This window comes from Castor canadensis, chromosome 10 (assembly GCF_047511655.1).
Source record: "Castor canadensis chromosome 10, mCasCan1.hap1v2, whole genome shotgun sequence".
NCBI classification, from domain to species: domain Eukaryota; kingdom Metazoa; phylum Chordata; class Mammalia; order Rodentia; family Castoridae; genus Castor; species Castor canadensis.
Genome location: NC_133395.1, coordinates 114,885,217 through 114,905,090, shown reverse-complemented (window position 1 = coordinate 114,905,090; position 19,874 = coordinate 114,885,217). Strand labels below are relative to the sequence as shown.

The 19,874-nt window shown below is 37.9% G+C and overlaps 1 protein-coding gene across 18 annotated transcripts in view; it reads left to right on the top strand.

The window, feature by feature from the left end:
- Positions 1-19,874, top strand: part of LOC109683367 (ERC protein 2) — a 998,591-nt gene that overhangs the window by 416,979 nt on the left and 561,738 nt on the right. For all 18 annotated transcript variants that reach the window (XR_012436318.1, XR_012436316.1, XR_012436319.1 and 15 more), the window contains one exon: positions 10,475-10,642. Coding sequence is in view for 13 of the 18 variants with exons in the window: in XM_074043977.1 (XP_073900078.1) it covers positions 10,475-10,642 (168 nt within the window). In the remaining 5 variants the exon portion in view is untranslated. The remainder of the gene's footprint in view (positions 1-10,474; positions 10,643-19,874) is intronic.

The following is a 19,874-nucleotide window of genomic DNA, read 5'->3' as shown; positions in this document are numbered from 1 at the left end:
TGAGTCAACTCCCTGTATAGCTATCCTTATCTCAACCAGCAAAAACCCTTGTTCCTTCCTATTACTGCTTATACTCTCTTTTCAACAAAATTAGAGATAAGGGCAAAATAGTTTCTGCCAGGTATCAAGGCGGTGGGGGGGAGAGGGAGGAGGCTGGGTGGGTGGTAAGGGAGGGAGTGAGGGGAGTGGGGAGAAATGACCCAAACATTGTATGCATATATGAATTAAATAAATAAATAAATAAAATTTTAAAAATGAAAAAAAAAAAAAGAAAGGGATTTCTCTTGGTTTTCAGCTGCAGAGAGGTTGTCTCCTTATATGCTTTTGTGGATTTGCTTTCAGACAGCTTCATGTAACTGGGAGTGAGTCTGTAAATGTGCAGAAGGCATCCTGATCAGTCTTCTGGAGAAATACTGACCTAACTCCGGGACTGCTCATCTACACATAGATTAGACTCTAACCAGGTTCACTAGTACAGGAGTTTACAAGTCATATAATCCATAGCCCTTTGGATGTTTCTCAGCCATCCTAATTGCAGATGAGTGATTCCGAACTCTTGATTTCCTTTCCTGTTTTTCCCAGCACAGGCCATAATTCCACTATCTCCTGAGTTGTTCCAGTCAGTAACTCAGAAATCATCTTTGATTTCTTCCTTCCTTTCACCTTGCATGCACAAGCCTTCTGTTTTGCCAGCTCTCTCCTGGTTACATTTCAAAATGTTTCTCACACTCAGTCACTTTCTCCCTTCCTACCACGTCCATCCTAGTTATGGCAGCCTCTGTCTCCCTTCTGGTCAGGGCAGAAGCTCCCTACCTGTCCCCAGTCTCCATTCCTGTCACTGGTGTCTATTTTCCATAGAATAGCCTGAGGAAGTTTTAAAGAAAAAGTGCATCAAATTGTCCCAGTCTTGGCCAATAATGAGACTCTTGGTCTTTAGGAACTTACTAGCTTTTCTAGTTCAAAGACATTTCTATACTCTTCTTGAACATTTCCTGCCTCAGACCTAAAAATCAATCATTTCTACATTTCTTTTTGTGAGAAATGATTTTTAGAGATAGCAGTCTGGGCTTTTGGAGTAGGAGCTCATTGCTATTGAGGTGGTCAGTTTTTCCTAAGTCTTTTTAGTGGACTGAGCTATGAAGTCCAAAACACTGAAGCAGAATGGCCCCAGGACAGCAGAAACAACAGATCTGGTAAATGTTATTGAAGATAAAACTTTGTCTTCAATAATCATTATAATCAGTTTGTCAAAGGTATCTATGGCATTATGTACTTTTTCCTTTAATGCAATTATATACCATGCTCTTCCATGACTTCTTTTTTTTTAATATTGGAAAAGTTTTTTTGTTGTTCATTTATTCACATGTGCATACATTATTTGGGTCATTTCTCCCCCCTGCACCTCTCCTCCACCCTTTTCTCCTTCTCCCCCCTCAGCTCCAGGCAGGTCCAGTTCTGCCCTTATCACTAATTTTGTTGAAGAAAAGACATAAGCATAATAAGGAAGACAAAGCATTTTTGCTAGTTGAGTTAAGGATAGCTATACAGAGAGATTCCTACTATTGCTTTCATGTACCCATGTGTTACGACCCATGTTGATTCAACTCTAACTGATCTTTATACTGGTTCCTGATCCCCTGCTCATGATAACCTCTGTCATTTTAAGGTTTCTGTATTAGCTCCTCTGGAGTGGGGACATCAAACGCTTTCATGTTTTAGTTTTTCTACCTATTCCTATATCTCCCATATGTGCTCTCCCCTTGTCATGTGATCCAAGTCCAGCCACATTGCTGCATTTGCCCTAGATCTAAAGTCTGCATATGAAGGAGAACATATGATTTTTGGTCTTCTGAGTCTGGCTGACCTCGCTCAGGATGATGTTCTCCAGTTCCATCTATTTACCTAGAAAAGAATTTTTGAATTTCTTTTCAAATATGTTCATACTGATATTTCCAATTTGAACTTAGTATTACAAGGCCTTTATTTAGGTTTTTAGTATATATAGACATAAAGTCTGTATTACTCTCCTGTTATCAGGAAACTCATTAATAATGTGGACATAATACTTATCTGCACTACTCCCACCCTCAACTTCATAATACATGTGACAGAGATATGACTAACTTGTTAAAAGGCTGCATCCCAAACACCTAGAATAATGCCTGGCACAAAATCATTTCTTCATATTTGTTGAATGAGTGATCCAGGTACTGGCTATAGAAAGGGCACCTACAGAAAGAGACATCTGAAATTAAATAACTACAGAATTCATAGCAGAAGGGCATAACCTAGCATAGGGCAAGAAAAGAACATACTCCTGTGAGTAGAACCATGTTTTGATGATGTAATTGATGAGGGATATTTCTTTCCTAAAAATCAACTTTTGATTGGTCTGAAAGTTTTTCAAAGCAGTTATTCTGAGTTCAACAAGACTCAAGAAAGATTCATGCTTGCCAAATCACCAAGCCAATTAGGTCATTACAGTTATTCAGTTCTCTTCTGTGGCGATGAGTAGCCTCTGGTGGTCAGAGAAGGGAAGGCAGTGGGACTCACTACCTTCACTTCCATGTGATACCCAGTTCTCCAAGCATTTCTTAAAGTTCCCATTTTCTGTTCTGAAGTCCTGAAATGTTCACCCTAAATCAATATGGTGCTGTTCCCTATGGCAGGGATCAGATAACCTTGTGTTTGCTGTTGCATAACAATCTTTCCTAAATCATCTAAATGCAAAGGAGAGTTAGTGTAAGTTCTCTTTTCCACAGACTGAAACTTGACAATATGGGTTATTGAGTTTCTGAGATATGACTGATCTAATTTGAGATATACTAAAATTAAAAAGTAAATTCTAGGTTTTTGATGACAATGTGAAAGAAAAAAGAATGTAAAGTATTCTATTAACTTTTTCATATTGATTATATTTTTAATAGAGTAACGATACTCTAGATATAGTGACTTAAATATATTATTAATATTAATCTCACCTGTTTCTTTTTACTATATTAATGTGGCTGTTAGAAAATTTAAAGTTCCAGATGTGGCTTGCATCATATTTATTTTGGATACATGATCTTAAATCTTGTTCTTGGAGGAGCAGGCGTGCTTGTTCTAACCAATTCACACACCTCAAACACCAATCACTTCACCAAGGAAAAAAATCTCTCCTCACATCCATTATATTAATTGACCAATTTTCCAAATGTTCATCAAATGCAAAAGATATCAAGATACTTTGGGTAGCTGACTTTGGAAGGTTTACTTTTAATTAAAGTCTGTCATAAGCTGATTAGCTACTCTGGAGAATTTATTCCCAGTAAGGAAAGAAAATCTGTTTCCACCTCCCACCCACCCAGATGTCCCTTTACCCCGACACACATATCATACAGTGCATGCTGAAATATTTCAGTTGATGTCACACAGTGTAATATCTTCGTACACGTTAGAGCACAAAACCATACTGGCTGATTCTTTAGTCTTCCTGAGGGCTGTTGATCAGCAGCTTTTATTGTATTCCTGCAGTATATAAATCACTGGATTAGAGGCTGCGGACAGCAGAATAATAAACTATAATAACAATCGCAAAATTATTGAGTGTTTCTAAGTATCAGGCACTGTACTAAGTGTATTTCATGTGTTATTTAATTTAATCCTCAAAATAAGTAGATGAAGAAGATACTGTTGTTATCCCTATTTTGTGTATAGCACTTCAGTTATGCTCCTGACATTTGTCAGGTCTGTAGTTGAGTTAGTTCATAGACTTTGCCATGAGTTGAACATATTTGCAATGCAGAGGATGTTTCAAAACAGAGTTGTTCACTTGAGCCACTTGTCTACCCACTGAACTCAATTGGATAGGCTGAAGGAGAACCTCCTTCTTCAGTATCTGTCTTTCTCCCCTCTAAGGTCTTGATATTTAACTCTTATTTCTACTCTCCAGGACTTGGCTGCATCTTTCTTTTAGCTCTGCCCTTTGTTCTTTTCATTTCTCCCCGTTCTGTGAATTTTGGGTGAAAGGAGAAGGGAAGTAGATTTTGAGGTCCTACATGCAGAAAGAGTAGAGGGAATACAATGGCCCTATTTCTTTGAGATTCATGAAAATCTATAAGATAAACAAACCTTTCTAGCTTTAAGGTGCCTCTAAGCAAAGCCAAGGGACATTATCATAATATTTTCTGAGTGGTTTATCATATCATATTGGAAATTCAATCCTTGTTGGGGGTTAGTGGCTGGTGGGGAGAAGTCCTGCTTCTCACAGTCACTTCAAAGATCTAGACTTACAGAGATCTGACATCTTGTACCATCTGCAAAACATAGCCTCTAAAATCTCTGAGGAAGGGAAGAGAATAGGGGTGGCACTAACAGGAAGTGATGTGCTTCACTTCTGTTTACATTTCGTGAATGAAACACGAGGGTTCATCTTCCTGCAAAGGGAATATAAATCATGATCTTCCCCCGATTCAGGAAGGAAAACAGTTGTGTGACTGGGATCTAGAGGTTATTGTCACAGAAAGTTTTGGGTTTTAGGTTATTTTTAGTGTTTGTGTCTTTGGAGGTTGTGTATGTTACACATACTTCCAACTTTGAAGCTATCTCTGCATTTGAATGATTGCAATTTGAATCAAATTCAAATATACTCTTAACCCAAGTCTACTAGTAGGAAAAACAAACAAATGAAACTTTTTAAAATAAAACTATATTGAGAATTTTTGTGAATGTTCCAGTTTCATTTTCTTTTAAGTTGTTCTTTGTGATAGCATGTTTTTCAATTCCCAAAGTGTTGTCAAGTAAGTAGCATTTAATCTGTGAAAATTTTCAAGTGGCCCTTTTTTTTCCTGAAGAGTTTTTCTGTCAAGCACTGTTGTAACCATTTTAAGATTGAAATGAACATTTTGATTTTTAAAAAATTATTTGTGCACATCAAGTAGCACTTAGTGTTTTGTCACAATGTTGAAACTGTTTCTAGAGGCTTACATAAAATATGGCAGAAAGGTTAAGAGCCTTTTATACAGATCTTTTAGAAACATACCTCACTATTGGAAATGACCATAATTCTTGGGTGCTGACATGAAGATTAATAATGCTTAACTCTGATTTTGGTGATTTTTGCCAGTTTCATTGTCGTTATCCTTTTCTTTCAAGTTATTACCTGGAATTGAAGTGATAACAAATGTTTTGTTTTATGGTGCCGAAGTTATATTTTCGTATGTTATACACTCATAAGAACACAAACATACATACACACACTCACAATATACACAACTGGATCTAAAGGAAATAGCAAGTTTCCTAAAATGGAAAGGTGGTCCTAGTTAAACATTAGATGGCTAGTTCCCATGTGTTTAAATCATATGTAAAGATTGGGAATTCATCCTTATGGATCTTTGTGCCCTGACTATATCATACAGTTCTAATTTTCTTTTCTTTTTCTGGAAAATGATAGTGCTCTTGCTTTGCCAAGTGTTATTATTGAGTCAACTGCCAAAGTTAAAGAGAGAGCCCTTAAAATTATTTGGTGTTGAGTGAAGAGGCAGAGAAAGGTATTCCATATTCCCAGACATTTTAACTTTTATGTTTCTACCTCATGTTGGACTACAATCTGGACTTGAAGGCTTTTCTGATTCTTTTGTAAAATGATGTACACTGTTGGGTGAAGTAAGAATATTAGTAAGGTGAAACTTTAATCCCTCCCGTTGATACCCAGTTTGGATCTACATATTCTAATTTTGAATAGAATCTATTCTTTCTTGCTTGATCTTCGTTCTCTTTAAACTTCTGTGCATCACAAGGCCTGCTTGTGGTTTTGTACCATCTGGAAGTTCAAATTGGACTTTAGAAATGATGTCATTTTTGCTTACTGCAAACTGGACTAATGTTGGTTGAGAATTGGATGCAGTTCAGGTCAAAGTTTTGTATTTAAAAAAAAAAGACCCTCAAGCTTCATTTCTTGATTCTAGGAGAATGAGACTGTGCAAAACTCTTAAGATAGAGTGAAGGTGATTGAAAGGCATGATCCAAATTCCTTTGAAGTTAAGTGCATGCTTTCTGGCTCATGGAAAATAAACTCCCAAATAGAAGATCTCAGCTGGCACAGACTCCCTCCTGCCATGTTGAGTTTGGATGTTGTGAGTAGTTGTTGATCACAACCATCCTTGCACTCTATTTTATTTCAGGAGAAATATTCTCATGGCTAGGGTTGCTTTTCATCTCTTCTGGGCTCAGTAAGATGCAACTGGGCACTGATAGATCACACATGGTGAAAAGGTGCTACAACTGTTAAGTGTATTATTTATCATTACAGTCTGTTTTTCTAAATTTTCTCCAGCACTACTGCCACTCTCCTATATTGTTATTTATTTATATCACAGTTTGGATTATGAGTATTTCCTTTTAAACCATATAGACCATCCAGTTTTGATAATTAGAATGGAGGCTAATGGGACCAGAGTTAAGGGCTTTTCTCTGAATCCCACTGAGTAAGCTTGTGTGCAGATATCTATAACTGATTGTAACTGCTTAGCATGCCCGGCCAATCTTGCGTATGCTTTTTGGATAAACCAAAAATCATGTTTTGTTACCAGATTCGAAAACACAAAGAGAAGTAGTGGTATTGTTCCAGGTTGGTAGATCAAGATAATTTTAAATATTGATAAGCATTTAGAATGTGGGTACTTAAGCTTTAGTGTGTCTGCCATGGGTTTTCAGGGCCTGAATATCACCTCCACCTTCCCAGCCTTATAGGACTGTGGCTATTATGTGAGAAGAGATTTAGCTATCACATATTTGATGAATCTGCAATTTGCAGTCCCTGAGCACAGACTGTCCACCTTCTCTTATAGTGTTGTCAGAACCACTTTGCTGTGTGAGCTCCAAGCACCTGTCATCACCCATTCTCCTATGGGGACTTCCAAGCTTCATCTTCTTTTCTGGGTCAGAAATTAGAAAAACCTTCTACTCACTCACCTCCCCTGCCTTTATAAACACAACTTTGGCACCCCTTTCTTAGAAAGGGTAAGCAAAGAAGATTCTATGCCAGTAACTTTTCCTTATCTTTAGTGCCATCATCCCTCCCTGAGGTAGTCTACTAAAGACTGATTGTTGCCTTTAACATCATACCATGTCAGTCACTTAGAGTCCATCTCTTCCAAAGTCTTTGTTTTACAGAGGGAGAAGCTATGACTGAAGGATGGGGGAGGGGGAGGGGTTGTTATTTGTCCTAACTCTCACAGAAGAATAGAAACAGACCTTTGCCTAAGACCTAAGTGTCATCTTACCATTGTTCCAGATTGCTAAAAAGCAACTGTGTGTCCTCATAATGTTTACAAAGGTCTTTATTTTGGCTTATCATGGTATTCTTGGATCCTTTAAATTTTTTCTTTCATCCTTTTTTTCATCTATATTTTTTCTTGCCTATGGCAAAAGAACCAAAATTTTCAAGAAAAATTGTTATGAGATGTAACAGCCTTCTGCTTCCCGTGTTCCCATTTCTTCTTTCTCAAGATAACCACTTTCCACTCTTTTTGCTTGTTTATTTTGACATCTCTACTTGGTTGCATTTCTACTTCCCAGTGGTTGATGTTGCTACTATGTATTGATTTTCTGGTATGGAAGGTAAGGATCAAACTCTTCTATAACCCCAGTACCCCATTACCCATATGAACCCTATTGTCTCCCACCCTTTTATTCTCCTAGAAGGGTAATATGGTAATTTGCCTGTTAGGCTTGATTTTGTTGTTTAGTTCTCATTCATGAAAGAGATTGTTATAAGATATTTGTTAACCTTGGTTATATACTCATATTTTTCAACTTTATTGAAATATAAGTTATTACTATATTGAACTATAAATGATTAACCTGTACAGTTCAGTGAGTTTTGAAAAGTCTGTACACTATCCTATTCAATTTAGAAAACAAAAACTCCCACTTGGTTCTTTGCAATTAGTCCTTCCCACCTCCCACCAGAGCCGTATTGCTCTCATTTCTATCACCAGAGATTACTTTTGTCTCTTTTTGAATTTTATAGAAATGGAAATTGAATCATGTAATAAATCCATGGAATTCTTTTCACTCAACTTGCTTTCAAGATTCGTTTGTGCTGTATATATCTGTAGTTGATATCTTTTTATGGTGAAGTAGTATTCTGTAGAAATGTACCAAGGTTTTGATTATCCGTTCATTTGATGGACATATGAACTGTGCCCAGAAGGATTGATTATAAATAATAGTACTATGAACATTTCTGTAAACATTGTTTTGTAGGTACATCTTTAGACTCACTTATGATCTTACTCAACTTTGATGTATTGTAGTACACACAGTACATTATTTTCTTACATCAAGGGAACAAATCAGATGTTGTTTCATATATCCCTCCTCAAAGTCGTCAAGATGGATCATTGGAGAGATAACTCCTGGAACCCAAGGATAGTTCTAACTCTGACCTTCTGACCTTTACAAATGGTCACATATCAAGGTGTCTTTAATAATCCATAAATAAATCATAATGGTTATCTTATGCTGTATGAGCTGCAATAACAAAATACCTGGATCAGATGGCTTATAGACAACACATTTCTATTTCTTATGTTTCTGTTACTGGCACTGGTGCAGTCTGTGAGCAGAAGATCCTGGTTTTTGTGTTCCAAATGGGAAAATCCAAGACAGCATGGGGATGGGGTGAGGTAGGATAGTTTTATTGAGAGAAGGGGTCTCCTGTCCTGCCAGGTGAGGGGAAGGGAGGCAGGAAAAGAGGGCTCGATGGGCACAGGTGGGATCCACCAGCAGAGAGAGCATGCTTTTTTTTTTCAGGTGCCTTTAAAACCTACACTACCCCCATGAGGGGCCATGGACCAGCAACCTACATGAGTTCCAAACTTTTCCTACTTCTAACCTGCTTCAGTTCTAGTGGCTGGGAAATCTAAGGTCAGTGTGCCACCAGATTCAGTATCTGGTGAGGACTGGCATCTGTTTTAGAGACTGCCTTCTCACTGTAGTCCTCTCATTGGAAGGGCCCGTAAGTTCCTGTGGGCCTCTTTACAGGGTAACTAGTCCTATTCATGAGGACTCTGCCCCCCATGATCAAGTCACCTCTCAGAGGCTCCATCTCATAGTATTATTGCATTGGAAACTGAGTTCCAGCATAAGAATTTTGGAGTGACGCAAACATTCAGATGATGGCAGTGGTAGCTGCTGAATAGAGGCTTGATACTTTTGGCATAGGGAGCTAGTCTTTTTTTAAACATTCAAAGAAAATGTCTTGGGAGTAATATACTAAATATCATCAGAATTATTTCCTTGGAAATGTTATAACCTATTATTGACAGTAATTAAAGACAATAACCCTTCACATAGACTATCAAAAATGTTGTGTGTGTGTGTCTGTGTGTGTGTGTGTGGTGCTAGGAATTGGACCCAGGGCCTTGCATATGCTAGGCAAATGTTCTTTAGCTTTTGAGACATGGTCTTGCTAATACTTTTGATACCTTTGTCAGGGCTAGCCTTGAAATTGCAATACTTCTTGCCTCTATCTCCTAAGTAGCTGGGATTAAAGGCATGCTCCACCACATAAGCTTCATAATCACTTTTTTAAAAAAACTAGAATAGTATGCATTTGTAAACATGGATGCAAATGTGTTGTAGAAGGCTGTGGAGGATTAACTTTAAAACAGTCTTTGTATCCTTTGTATTGTCTTATTTTTCTACCACCTCAGTGATTTTTTTTTTTATTATCTAGACTGAGTAGTCTGGAAATAAAGGTTTCTTTCACATGATGTTCAGAATGTTAAAATAAAAATAAAGCTTATGTTTTCTCCTTTCATTAATGACATTTGGAAAGCAGGAGTTATAATTTTCTAATTTTTGAGCTCAAGTAGAAGCCATTTTTTGGTCTGATTTGTCCTTTCTTCTTCTTCTTCTTCTTTTTTTTTTAATTTGGAAAGCATTCTTTCTTATAGTTTCAGGATGGGTATTTTGTTTCCACATCATTTTCTTCCTCTAGTAGCAATAACTTCCTCTTGGCAACATGTATTTTTTTCTAATTTAGGAGTGTTTCTCTGTATGCCAGTCTTGTTTTTCCAGATGCTCATGGTGTTCTCCATATTTGTGGAGAATGCTATAAAGCCTGAGCAGTGTTCTGCCCTGTCTGGGCTTTCAGAGACACAGAGTACCAGTGTGCTTTGTTTCCACTGGAAACAAACATATTGTTTCTCATAAGCAGGGAAATAAACATGGGAACATAGTACTATTTCATAATGTCTTATTTCATAGAATACTTACATTAAAAAATATCACTGTTCAGATACATATATAACAGGGCTTTAAGGTAGACCACAGGCTGTGAAAACATATGGCATTGAGGTGTTTTGAGCAGTGAGTGGTTTGATGGTGCTGTATTCAGGATGCCTGTGCCGCCAGCCCCTCTTGATGGCTATTGACAACCTCTTTGTAAAACCAAAACCTTCTCTCTTTTTCCTGATTTCAGGTAGATGCACTGAGATTACGGCTGGAAGAAAAAGAGTCTTTTCTCAATAAAAAAACAAAACAGCTGCAGGACCTCACAGAAGAGAAGGGGACACTGGCTGGAGAGATTCGTGACATGAAAGATATGTTGGAAGTAAAGGAAAGAAAGATCAATGTTCTTCAGAAAAAGGTGAGTAGGTGACATAAGCCCTTCCAGAGTTACTGTCATCCATATTTTGTCATTTTAGAGGATTTTGAGCACATGGAGATAAATGATCTTTTGAGTTTAGTACTTATTGGTATTTAACTTATGAGTACTCATATCATATCATTTTCAGCATTGCCTGCTGAGTTTTTTATTTGATTACCTAAAGATTTTTTTATTTGCTAGTTTAAACATAGAGGTAATTGTATACATTGAAATATAAGTTTAAAGTAATAGGACTGTGGTATGTAGCTCAGGGTAAAAATAAATAAATTTTAAAAGTTTGTTGATTTTTCTGCCTTCTCCAAGAGGTGAGCAATATATTTTGTGGATCTGTACATGGATTTTAGATGCACTTTATGATTACATAAACTTTGGTTCAAAAAATTGACTGCTGTATCAGTCCATTCTGCCACGCTAACAAAATATCTGAGACTGAGTAATTTATGAAGAACAAAATTTGGTTGTCTCACAATTCTGGAGGCTGGGAGGTCCCAGATCAGGTTTAGACAGCTTTGGTATCTAATAAGGTCCTTCTCTGTGTTTCTACTAAATCAGCCTTGTGTCTGTGTAATCTCAAGGGGACAAATACTGTGTTCTTCCATGATGCATGGGATGGGAGAGTAAAAAGACCTAGTTGGTTCCTCTAGCATTTTTATAAGGTTATGAATATTATTTAAGAGGACTTCACTCTTAATCACTTCCTAAACACCCTATCTTGATATTATCACATTGGTGATTAAGTTTGAACATACTCATTTTGGGGGGCACAAATAGTAGCAATGGCTGAAGCCATAGCAGTTTGGGGGAGTGAGTTAGTAATTTTTTTACACCCATTACTCATTTGGAATCAGTGGAGAGAAGGGGTAAGACGCTGCAATCTCAGCCACCCAAAACAAGAAGATACTCAACCTTACTAGGGCCCTTCTTTTCTTCTTTGAATGGCTCATTTTATTCATCATAGGGGATCTTGATTTTGTGACAGTACTGTAATTTTTCCTTTGGCGAATTCCCATTTGCTATTGTTTGGTGGGACTTCAGAGTGTCTCTTGTGTCATTCCCCCCATCCCTTGGAGAGGAGAAACAAGTTCCTGCTCTTTTATGACAATAAGATATGTTGGAAAGATATAGGACTCTCAGATTAATAGGCACTCATTGTGGAACCTGGGTGGAAATCAGTGCTGGACAGCAGGAGCCAGTTGGCCAGGACACCACTTATAGATAACATGCTGTTGAACACCATGCTGCAGATGCAGGCAAATGGAACTAACTGGCCCCTCCTCTTGGTGTCACTCACCTCCATCATCACTCACCTAGCTTGTATCAACAACATCTTAGCTATGTTCCTACATCTACATTTATGTTTTCTCTGTTCTTAACAGAAAAACAGGGAAAATCCTTTTAAAGCATAAAGCAATTTATGTCACTCTCTGATCAAAGCTCTTTAGTCACAACCAGCTATATAATTTGTGGGGCCCAGTACAAATGAACATGTTAATCTCTTGTTCAAAAATTGAGAATTCCAGAATGGTAATAGCAGAGCATTAAACCATGCAAGGGGCCGAGTGCAGCAGCATGGGTCACAGTGTCAAGAAGCTGTCCCATGCCACTGGCTTCTATTTTCTCTCAGACAAACACTAGAAGTCCTTACAAAGGAACACAGTACCCTACACAATTGGGCTTCTGACCTCCTGTCTTTCTGGTCTCCTCTCTGCTCATATTGCATTAGCCACTGTGGCCTTTGTGTGCTTCTGCAGATATGCCAGATATGCTCTCTCATAGCTTTGACATTTGCCATAGACTCTGTGGGGACACTCATCCTGGATCTGCACTGCCCAGAGCAATAGTGTGAGCCTCAAGCTCTTGAAGGAAGAGGTGCTATAAGTATGAAATGCATACCAGATTTTGAAGACTTATTGTGAAAAGTAGAATGTGAGTGCTCTTATCCATAATTTTTACATTGAACATATATTGAAATGAAAATATTTTCGGCATATAAAGTAAAATCTATTTTAAAATTAATATCACCTGTTTCTTTTTACTTTTTAAATATAACTGCTAGAAAGTTTGAAACTACTTGTATAACTCTCATTCTGTTTTTATTGGACAGACTGCTCAAAAATCCACATGGCTTGTGCCTTTGCTTCTTTTCAGTGTCTGCTTAAACAGTATTTTGTTACAGACTTTGCCATCCTACATGAAATAGCATGATTGCATTCCTACCTCTGTGATTCCCCAGGCAATTTTGTTGTTCTAAGTAGAACTTATCACCATCTGGCAAGTGTATGTATATATATTTTTATATATGTATATATAAAATTTAAATTTTGAAATTTAAATTTCTTCATTCATATTACTGGAATAAAGTCCAGGATGACAGGCTTTATTTTTTCCATTCTTATATCTTTTTTCTTTCTCTTTTTTAATCAGTGTATATTAATTGTATAAAGAAGTTTTACTGTGGTATTTCCATAAGTGCATGTAATATACTTTGAATAAACTGACCCCCTCTATTACTATGCCCTTCCCTTTTAAAACAATTTTGGATGGATTTCATTACTCTCTCTTCATACGTGTGCACAAAGAACTTCAGTCATGCACCCTTTCTTCCCTGCTACTTTTACCCCCCAATCCTGTTGCTTCCCACCTGCAAACAATCCCCCTGTTTTACAAATGTGTCATTCATTTTTTTAGGACTAGATTCTGAATATGAGAGAGAATATGCAATATTGGTCTTTCTCATTCCATCTTATTTCACTTAACAGAAACATGTTCAGTTCCATCCATTTTCCTGCAAATGGCATAATTTCACACTTCTTTATGGCTGACTAATATTTCATTGTGTATATATATATATATATATATATATATATATATATACCACATTTTTCTTTATCCATGTATCAGTTGATGGACAGCTAAACTGGTTCCATAGTTTGGTTATTGTGAATAGGGGTGCTATAAACATGGGTATGCAGGCATCTCTATTGTATGCAGACTTACATTCCTTTGGATATGTGCCCAGAAATGGTGCAGCAGAATTATATGATAGTTCTATTTTTAGTTTTTTGAGGGACTTCCATGTTGATTTCTATAGTGGCTGCATTAATTTACATCCCCATTAACAGTGTATAAGGGTTCCTTTTTCTCTGCATCCTCACTAACATTTGTTGTTTGTTTTCTTGATGATTGCCATTCTATCTGGGGGGAGTTGAAGTCTCAGTGTAGTTTTGATTTGCAGTTCCTTTATGGCTAAGGATATTGAACATTTCTTCATGTACTTATTTGCAATTTGTACTTCTCTTCCTTCTTTTTTATTGAACATTTTTATTAGTACATGATAGTTGTACTGGGTGTTTCATTGTGACATTTCCATGTATGTGTACAATGTACCCAAGTTGATATCACATGATTTGGAGGGTCTAAGCTCAGGGCCCTGTTACCCACTTAACAAGCAAGCACATTCAGCCAGGAGGCAAGCTCTGGTGGCCAAATATTACGCCAGCCACTAGCTTAGTGCTTTGTTTCCACCATGACCCTTAGTCAATGGGACTTGCCAGGGGAATTGGGCCTCTGACCACTGTGCCATTCAGTGACGGAGTTCCCATGGATTGGTAGAATCAACATAGTAAAAATGGGTATACTACCTAAAGCAATCTACATGTTTAATGCAATTCCCCTCAAAATCCCAATGCCTTTCATCACAGAGATTGAAAAATCTACCCTAAAGTTTATTTGGAAACACAAGAGACCGTGAATAGCCAAGGCAATACTCAGCAAAAAGAGCAATGCTGGAGGTGTCACAATACCTGACTTCAAACTATATTACAAAGCAATAGCAATAAAAACAGCATGGTACTGGCCCCAAAACAGACATGAAGACCAGTGGAACAGAATAGAAGACCCGGATATGAATCCACACAGCTATGCCCACCTTATTTTTGACAAAGGTGCCAAAATTATGCGATGGAGAAAGGACAGCCTCTTCAACAAATGTTGCTGGGAAATGTGGTTATCGGTCTGCAAGAAACTGAAACTAGATCCATGTCTATCACCCTGTACTATATCAACTCAAAATGGATCAAGGACCTTAATATCAGACCACAAACTCTGAAGTTAGTACAGGAATGCGCAGGAAACACTCTGGAAGTAATAGGTATAGGGAAGGACTTCCTCAATAGAACCCCAGCAGCAAAGAATGGACAAATGGGACTTCATAAAATTAAAAAGCTTCTGCACAACAAAAGAATGGTCTCTAAACTTAAGAGACCACCCACAGAGTGGGAGAAAATATTTGCTAGCTATACATCTGACAAAGGACTGATAACCAGAATATACAGGGAACTTAAGAAGCTAAACTCTCCCCAAATCAATGAACCAATAAAGAAATGGGGCAACTGAACTAAACAGAACTTTCTCAAAAGAAGAAATTCCAATGGCCAAAAAACACATGAAAAAATGCTCACCATCTCTAGCCATAAAGGAAATGCAAATCAAAACCACACTAAGATTCTACCTCACCCCTGTTAGAATAGCCATCATCAAAAACACCATCACGGGGCGGGGGGGTGGAGTGGGTAGTAAGGGAGGGAGTAGGGGCAGGGGGGAGAAATGAACCAAGCCTTGTATGCACATATGAATAATAAAAGAAAAATGAAAAAAAAAAAAACAAAAACACCATCACCAACAAGTATTGGCGAGGATGTGGTTAAAAAGGAACCCTGCTGGTGGGAATGCAAGCTAGTACAAACAACCACTCTGGAAAAAAATTTGGAGGCTTCTTAAAAATCTAAACATAGATATGCCATATGATTCAGCAATTCCACTCCTGGGGATATACCCAAAGGAATGGAACACAGGTTACTCCAGAGGCATCTGAACACCCATGTTTATTGCAGTGCTATTCACAATAGCCAAGTTATGGAAACAACCAAGATGCCCCACTACTGACGAATGGATCAAGAAAATGTGGTATTTATACACAATGGAATTTCATGCAGCCATGAAGAAGAATGAAATCCTATCATTTGCAAGTAAATGGATGGAACTGGAGAACATCATTCTGAGCGAGGTTAGCCAGGCTCAGAAGACCAAAAATCATATGTTCTCCCTCATATGTGGACTTTATATGTAGGGCAAATACAGCAATGTGGTTGGACTTGGGTCACAAGACAAGGGGAGAGCACATATGAAAGGTTATGGGGATAGGTAGAAAACCCAAAACATGAAAGCGTTTGATGTCTCCACTCCAGAGGAACTAATACAGAAACCTTAAAGCAACAGAGGTCAACATGAGAAGAGGATCAGGAACCAGTGCAAAGATCAGTTAGAGATGAATCAACTTGGGTTGTAACACATTTGTACATGGAAAAATGCTAGGAATCTCTCTGTATGGCTATCCTTAACTCAACTAGCAAAAATGTTTTGTCTTTCTTATTATGCTTATGTCTTCTCTTCAACAAAATTAGAGATAAGGGCAGAACAGGTTCTGCCTGGAAGCGAGGTGGGTGGGGGAGAAAAGGGTGGGGGGGGCAGGAGGGAGAAATGACCCAATGTATGCACATGTGAATAAATGAATAAAAAAAAATGATGGAGCTCCCCACTGCTTGAACTTTTCTGTGTCAGTCAGACCTCTTCTTCTCTACAAACAGCTCTCATGGCAGTCTTCCACCCAAAGACTGTGGCATGGTGTCCCAAGACTCCCTGATCTGTGATTATTTCTTATTTTCAAGCCCACAGATTCTGTCATTCTCTAACAATAGGCCTTCTCTCAAGAAAGCCCTCTGAGATAAGGGAGCTATGGAATGTCTTTCTTCACTGAGGCTGGCCTTCCATACCAGAGTAGTCACTGTTTTACCAAATCCTAGAGTGGGTTTAAGGATTGCAGGAGATTGGGTTTATTTTGCAGGTAGAATTGCCAGTGTGTTGCCAGGGCTTTGTATTTTACCTTGTGATTTTGTCTTCAGGTTCTCTCCTTCCTGGGAAGCAGGGACTGTTCTTGGAACTGTTTGCTCTTTTCTCTCTTGCCTTGATTCTTCATGCTTTTTAGCTGTCCTGCCACCGCTTTTATGATTCTCAATGCTCTTCTTCTCTTCTCTTCAGAATATAGTTTTTTCTCTGTTATCTAACCTTTCTCATTCACAGAGTCAAGACAGTGGACATTTCTAATCCACATCTTGCCCTACCCCTCCACTCCTATATATTTAGCACCTAGAATATGTACTTGCTTAGTCATTATTTAAAGAATGAGTGAATGAACTTGCTCCAGAATTAAATTCTTGAGTGGGAGCATTTGATTGGCCAAGATTAGGTCACACTCTTCCCATTATCAGGAAAACTTTTTCCTGCCAATTTGATTCAAGACAAAGGCACTCATTTGTTTCTAAGGAGAGGCTGCTATGAGGTCATCAAAGAATTCCCAACATCTAGACCCACACTTGTCCATGTTTCTTTCTTTTCATAACTAAGTTCTCTAGTCTTTTCTAACTCAAGAGTGCCAGCAAGTCTCTTCCCAATGTATTTCTGTTGTGTTATTGTCAACCAGAAGCTGCAATGGCACATTCATGCGAAGAATAATATGACTCTCATTTTACAAAATTACTAAAGTAACATTAAAATCAAATCATTGAGACTTTACCAAAAAGTTACAAAGTAGAGATACTGCATTTGTTTGGGACTCTTAGGATCTTAGTGAACTGATGGATTGTTTTAATAATTAATTTCTGTTGAGATTCATAGGTAAGGTCCTGGTCATTGCATCCCCCTTGTTGATTGATACAGATGATCAGAAGAGATAACTGGGCAGAGATAATTAAGGACCTTGGAATGGAAGGGGCTATCTGACAGCTTCTAGGATGGGCAGGACTTTGAGCATATTCTAAGGATTTAAAAGAAGACTATGTTAGTCAGATTCCCATTGCTGACAAAATACCTGATAAAATTAACTTAAAGAAGCAATGGTTTATTTTACTTCACAGTTTCAGAGGCCTCAGTCTTTTGTTGTCTGGCTCCATTGCTTTGGGACTTAGGTGAGGCAGGAGGCTGCTTCATAATAGCAGGAAGCAAAGAGAATAGGGAAGGGGTTGGAGACAAAATATACCCTTCCAGGACATGCCCCCTGTGACCTACTTCCTCCAACTAGTCCCACCTGCTAAAGTTTCTACCACCTCCCCAATAGTACCACCTGCTGGAGATCTAGCCTTTAGCACATAGCCTTTGAGATACAAATCATAACAAGGAGTTTTCATTTAAAATCAACAGCAACAAATACAACAAAAGCTAACATTTTTTGAGCTGAGTGCTGGACACTCGACTATGCTTATTACACATGCTGTTTACTTACTCTTGACCATTACTTGATGAGACAGGTGGAATTATTAATCCAAAGAACTAAGAAATATTTAGGTTTATGTCATGTGTGCCCAGGGGCACCAAGCCCAGATTATTTAATCTTTGAATAAATGTAATAAATTGGTTAATGTATATTAAGTTGGTTAATGTATATTAAGTTGGTTATATAGTGTATATATAAGTTGGTTAATATACATTAAGTGAAAAAAAAACTGTTTATGTTTTACCTCATTTGTTATGACGAAGACACTAGGCAGTGAGCTTGAGTTGAGAAAGAATATTCCAACTGTGCATTTGCCAGGAATTTAGGCTAAATGTTCTCATTTTTGGGCTGGAGTTGTGTCTCAAGCAGTAGGGCACATGCCTAGCAAGTGCAAAGCCCTGAGTTCAAACCCTAGTACCGCCAAAAAAAAAAATGATTTGAAGAAACTGTTCCCATTCTTGAGGAATATCTGGCAATAATTTGTCAGGACAATTTTGAGGTGGCACTTTCAGTGCCTAAGTGACAAATAACTATTCCACTGATGTGACTATTTTGTTAGATTTTAAACTTTCCCCTACAGCCAGATGAAAAGGTTTGAGAAATAGTTTGGAAGTTCTAAAACAAAGCTTGTAGTATGTTGTAGTTCCTTTTGGCAAAATGATCATGGGCTCATGTATTTAAATCATGTAGATAATGGATTTGGAAATATTTCATATAGATTGGGAAGGTTTCTCTGCTTCAAGTTTTTAAACTGAGTGTTTACTGATACACTTGGGGAGGAAATAAAACCACTGGCAATATAGTAGAGGCATAGGAGCTCCATTATATCTACATTGTAAAAGAGAAATGGACTCCCAATAATACACAAAATTCAGAAACTTCCTCAAAATGTGTAAGTAATATGCATTTCATTGGCCCCAATGAAGCACTGTCTTTGGGGCTGGAGACTCCTTAGAATTTTGAGCATATTCAGAATAATTGTCTGTTTTAGAGCAGTCCTGGATTGGTATAACATCAGCTTTGGATTAGGATGTGTTGGCATGGAAGAATAATAAGCTCATGTCAATGTCAGAGCTGCAGTATTACCTTGTTGGTCATCCACACTGTGTTTTGGTGCCAATTGAACTGGATATGCTCCTTTCCTAGTCCCATTCAACCTGGAGAAGCTGGGCTGATACCTCAGATTGTTCAGGTTTTCCTTTAGAGTCCTGAGTGTCTGAAGTCTTGTGTGTTCAATAAGCCATGTTGACCAGCCTGGACATGATGCTCTGAACATTTTGTCACTTGAGGAAAGAACAGAAGCTGAATGAACAGAGTTCCAGGTGGCAGGTCAGCTCTGATCAATCTTTTGCAGGAAGACAGAGATCATCCAGAGTAGACTATGGCCCTAATGCCATATTCTTGGCTGTACTCCATAATGCCAGAGTATTTAGTTCTTTTAGTAGGGGACAAAATTGTACATGTATGGGAAGTGTTTAGTGGATTTTCCCCCTACTCCTGTGATACCAGTAGTTTCATGCTACAGCCATGGTATTCTGTTCCTACACCTGAATTCAAATTCCAGCTGATGAAGTACTACCTTACTATTGAGTTTTTGTAGGAAATGTCATAAAATCTTGATGACATTGTACATTTGGAAATTGTGTAATGCCCAGGATTTGAGGACATGGTAGCATTATTTGAACCAGATCAAATTCAGACTGTTATGCAGCTCATAGATTCTTAGAGCATAAACTTGCTACTCAAGGATTTTTTTAAAAGCCATTAAAATGGGACAAAAATTCTCTCTCCATTTCCGTTCTAGGTCTTGGTCCCACAAGTAATGCAAATTTATAGAGCAGAGGTACTTTATTTATTGGGGGTAGAAAAACAGATGGTGATTTC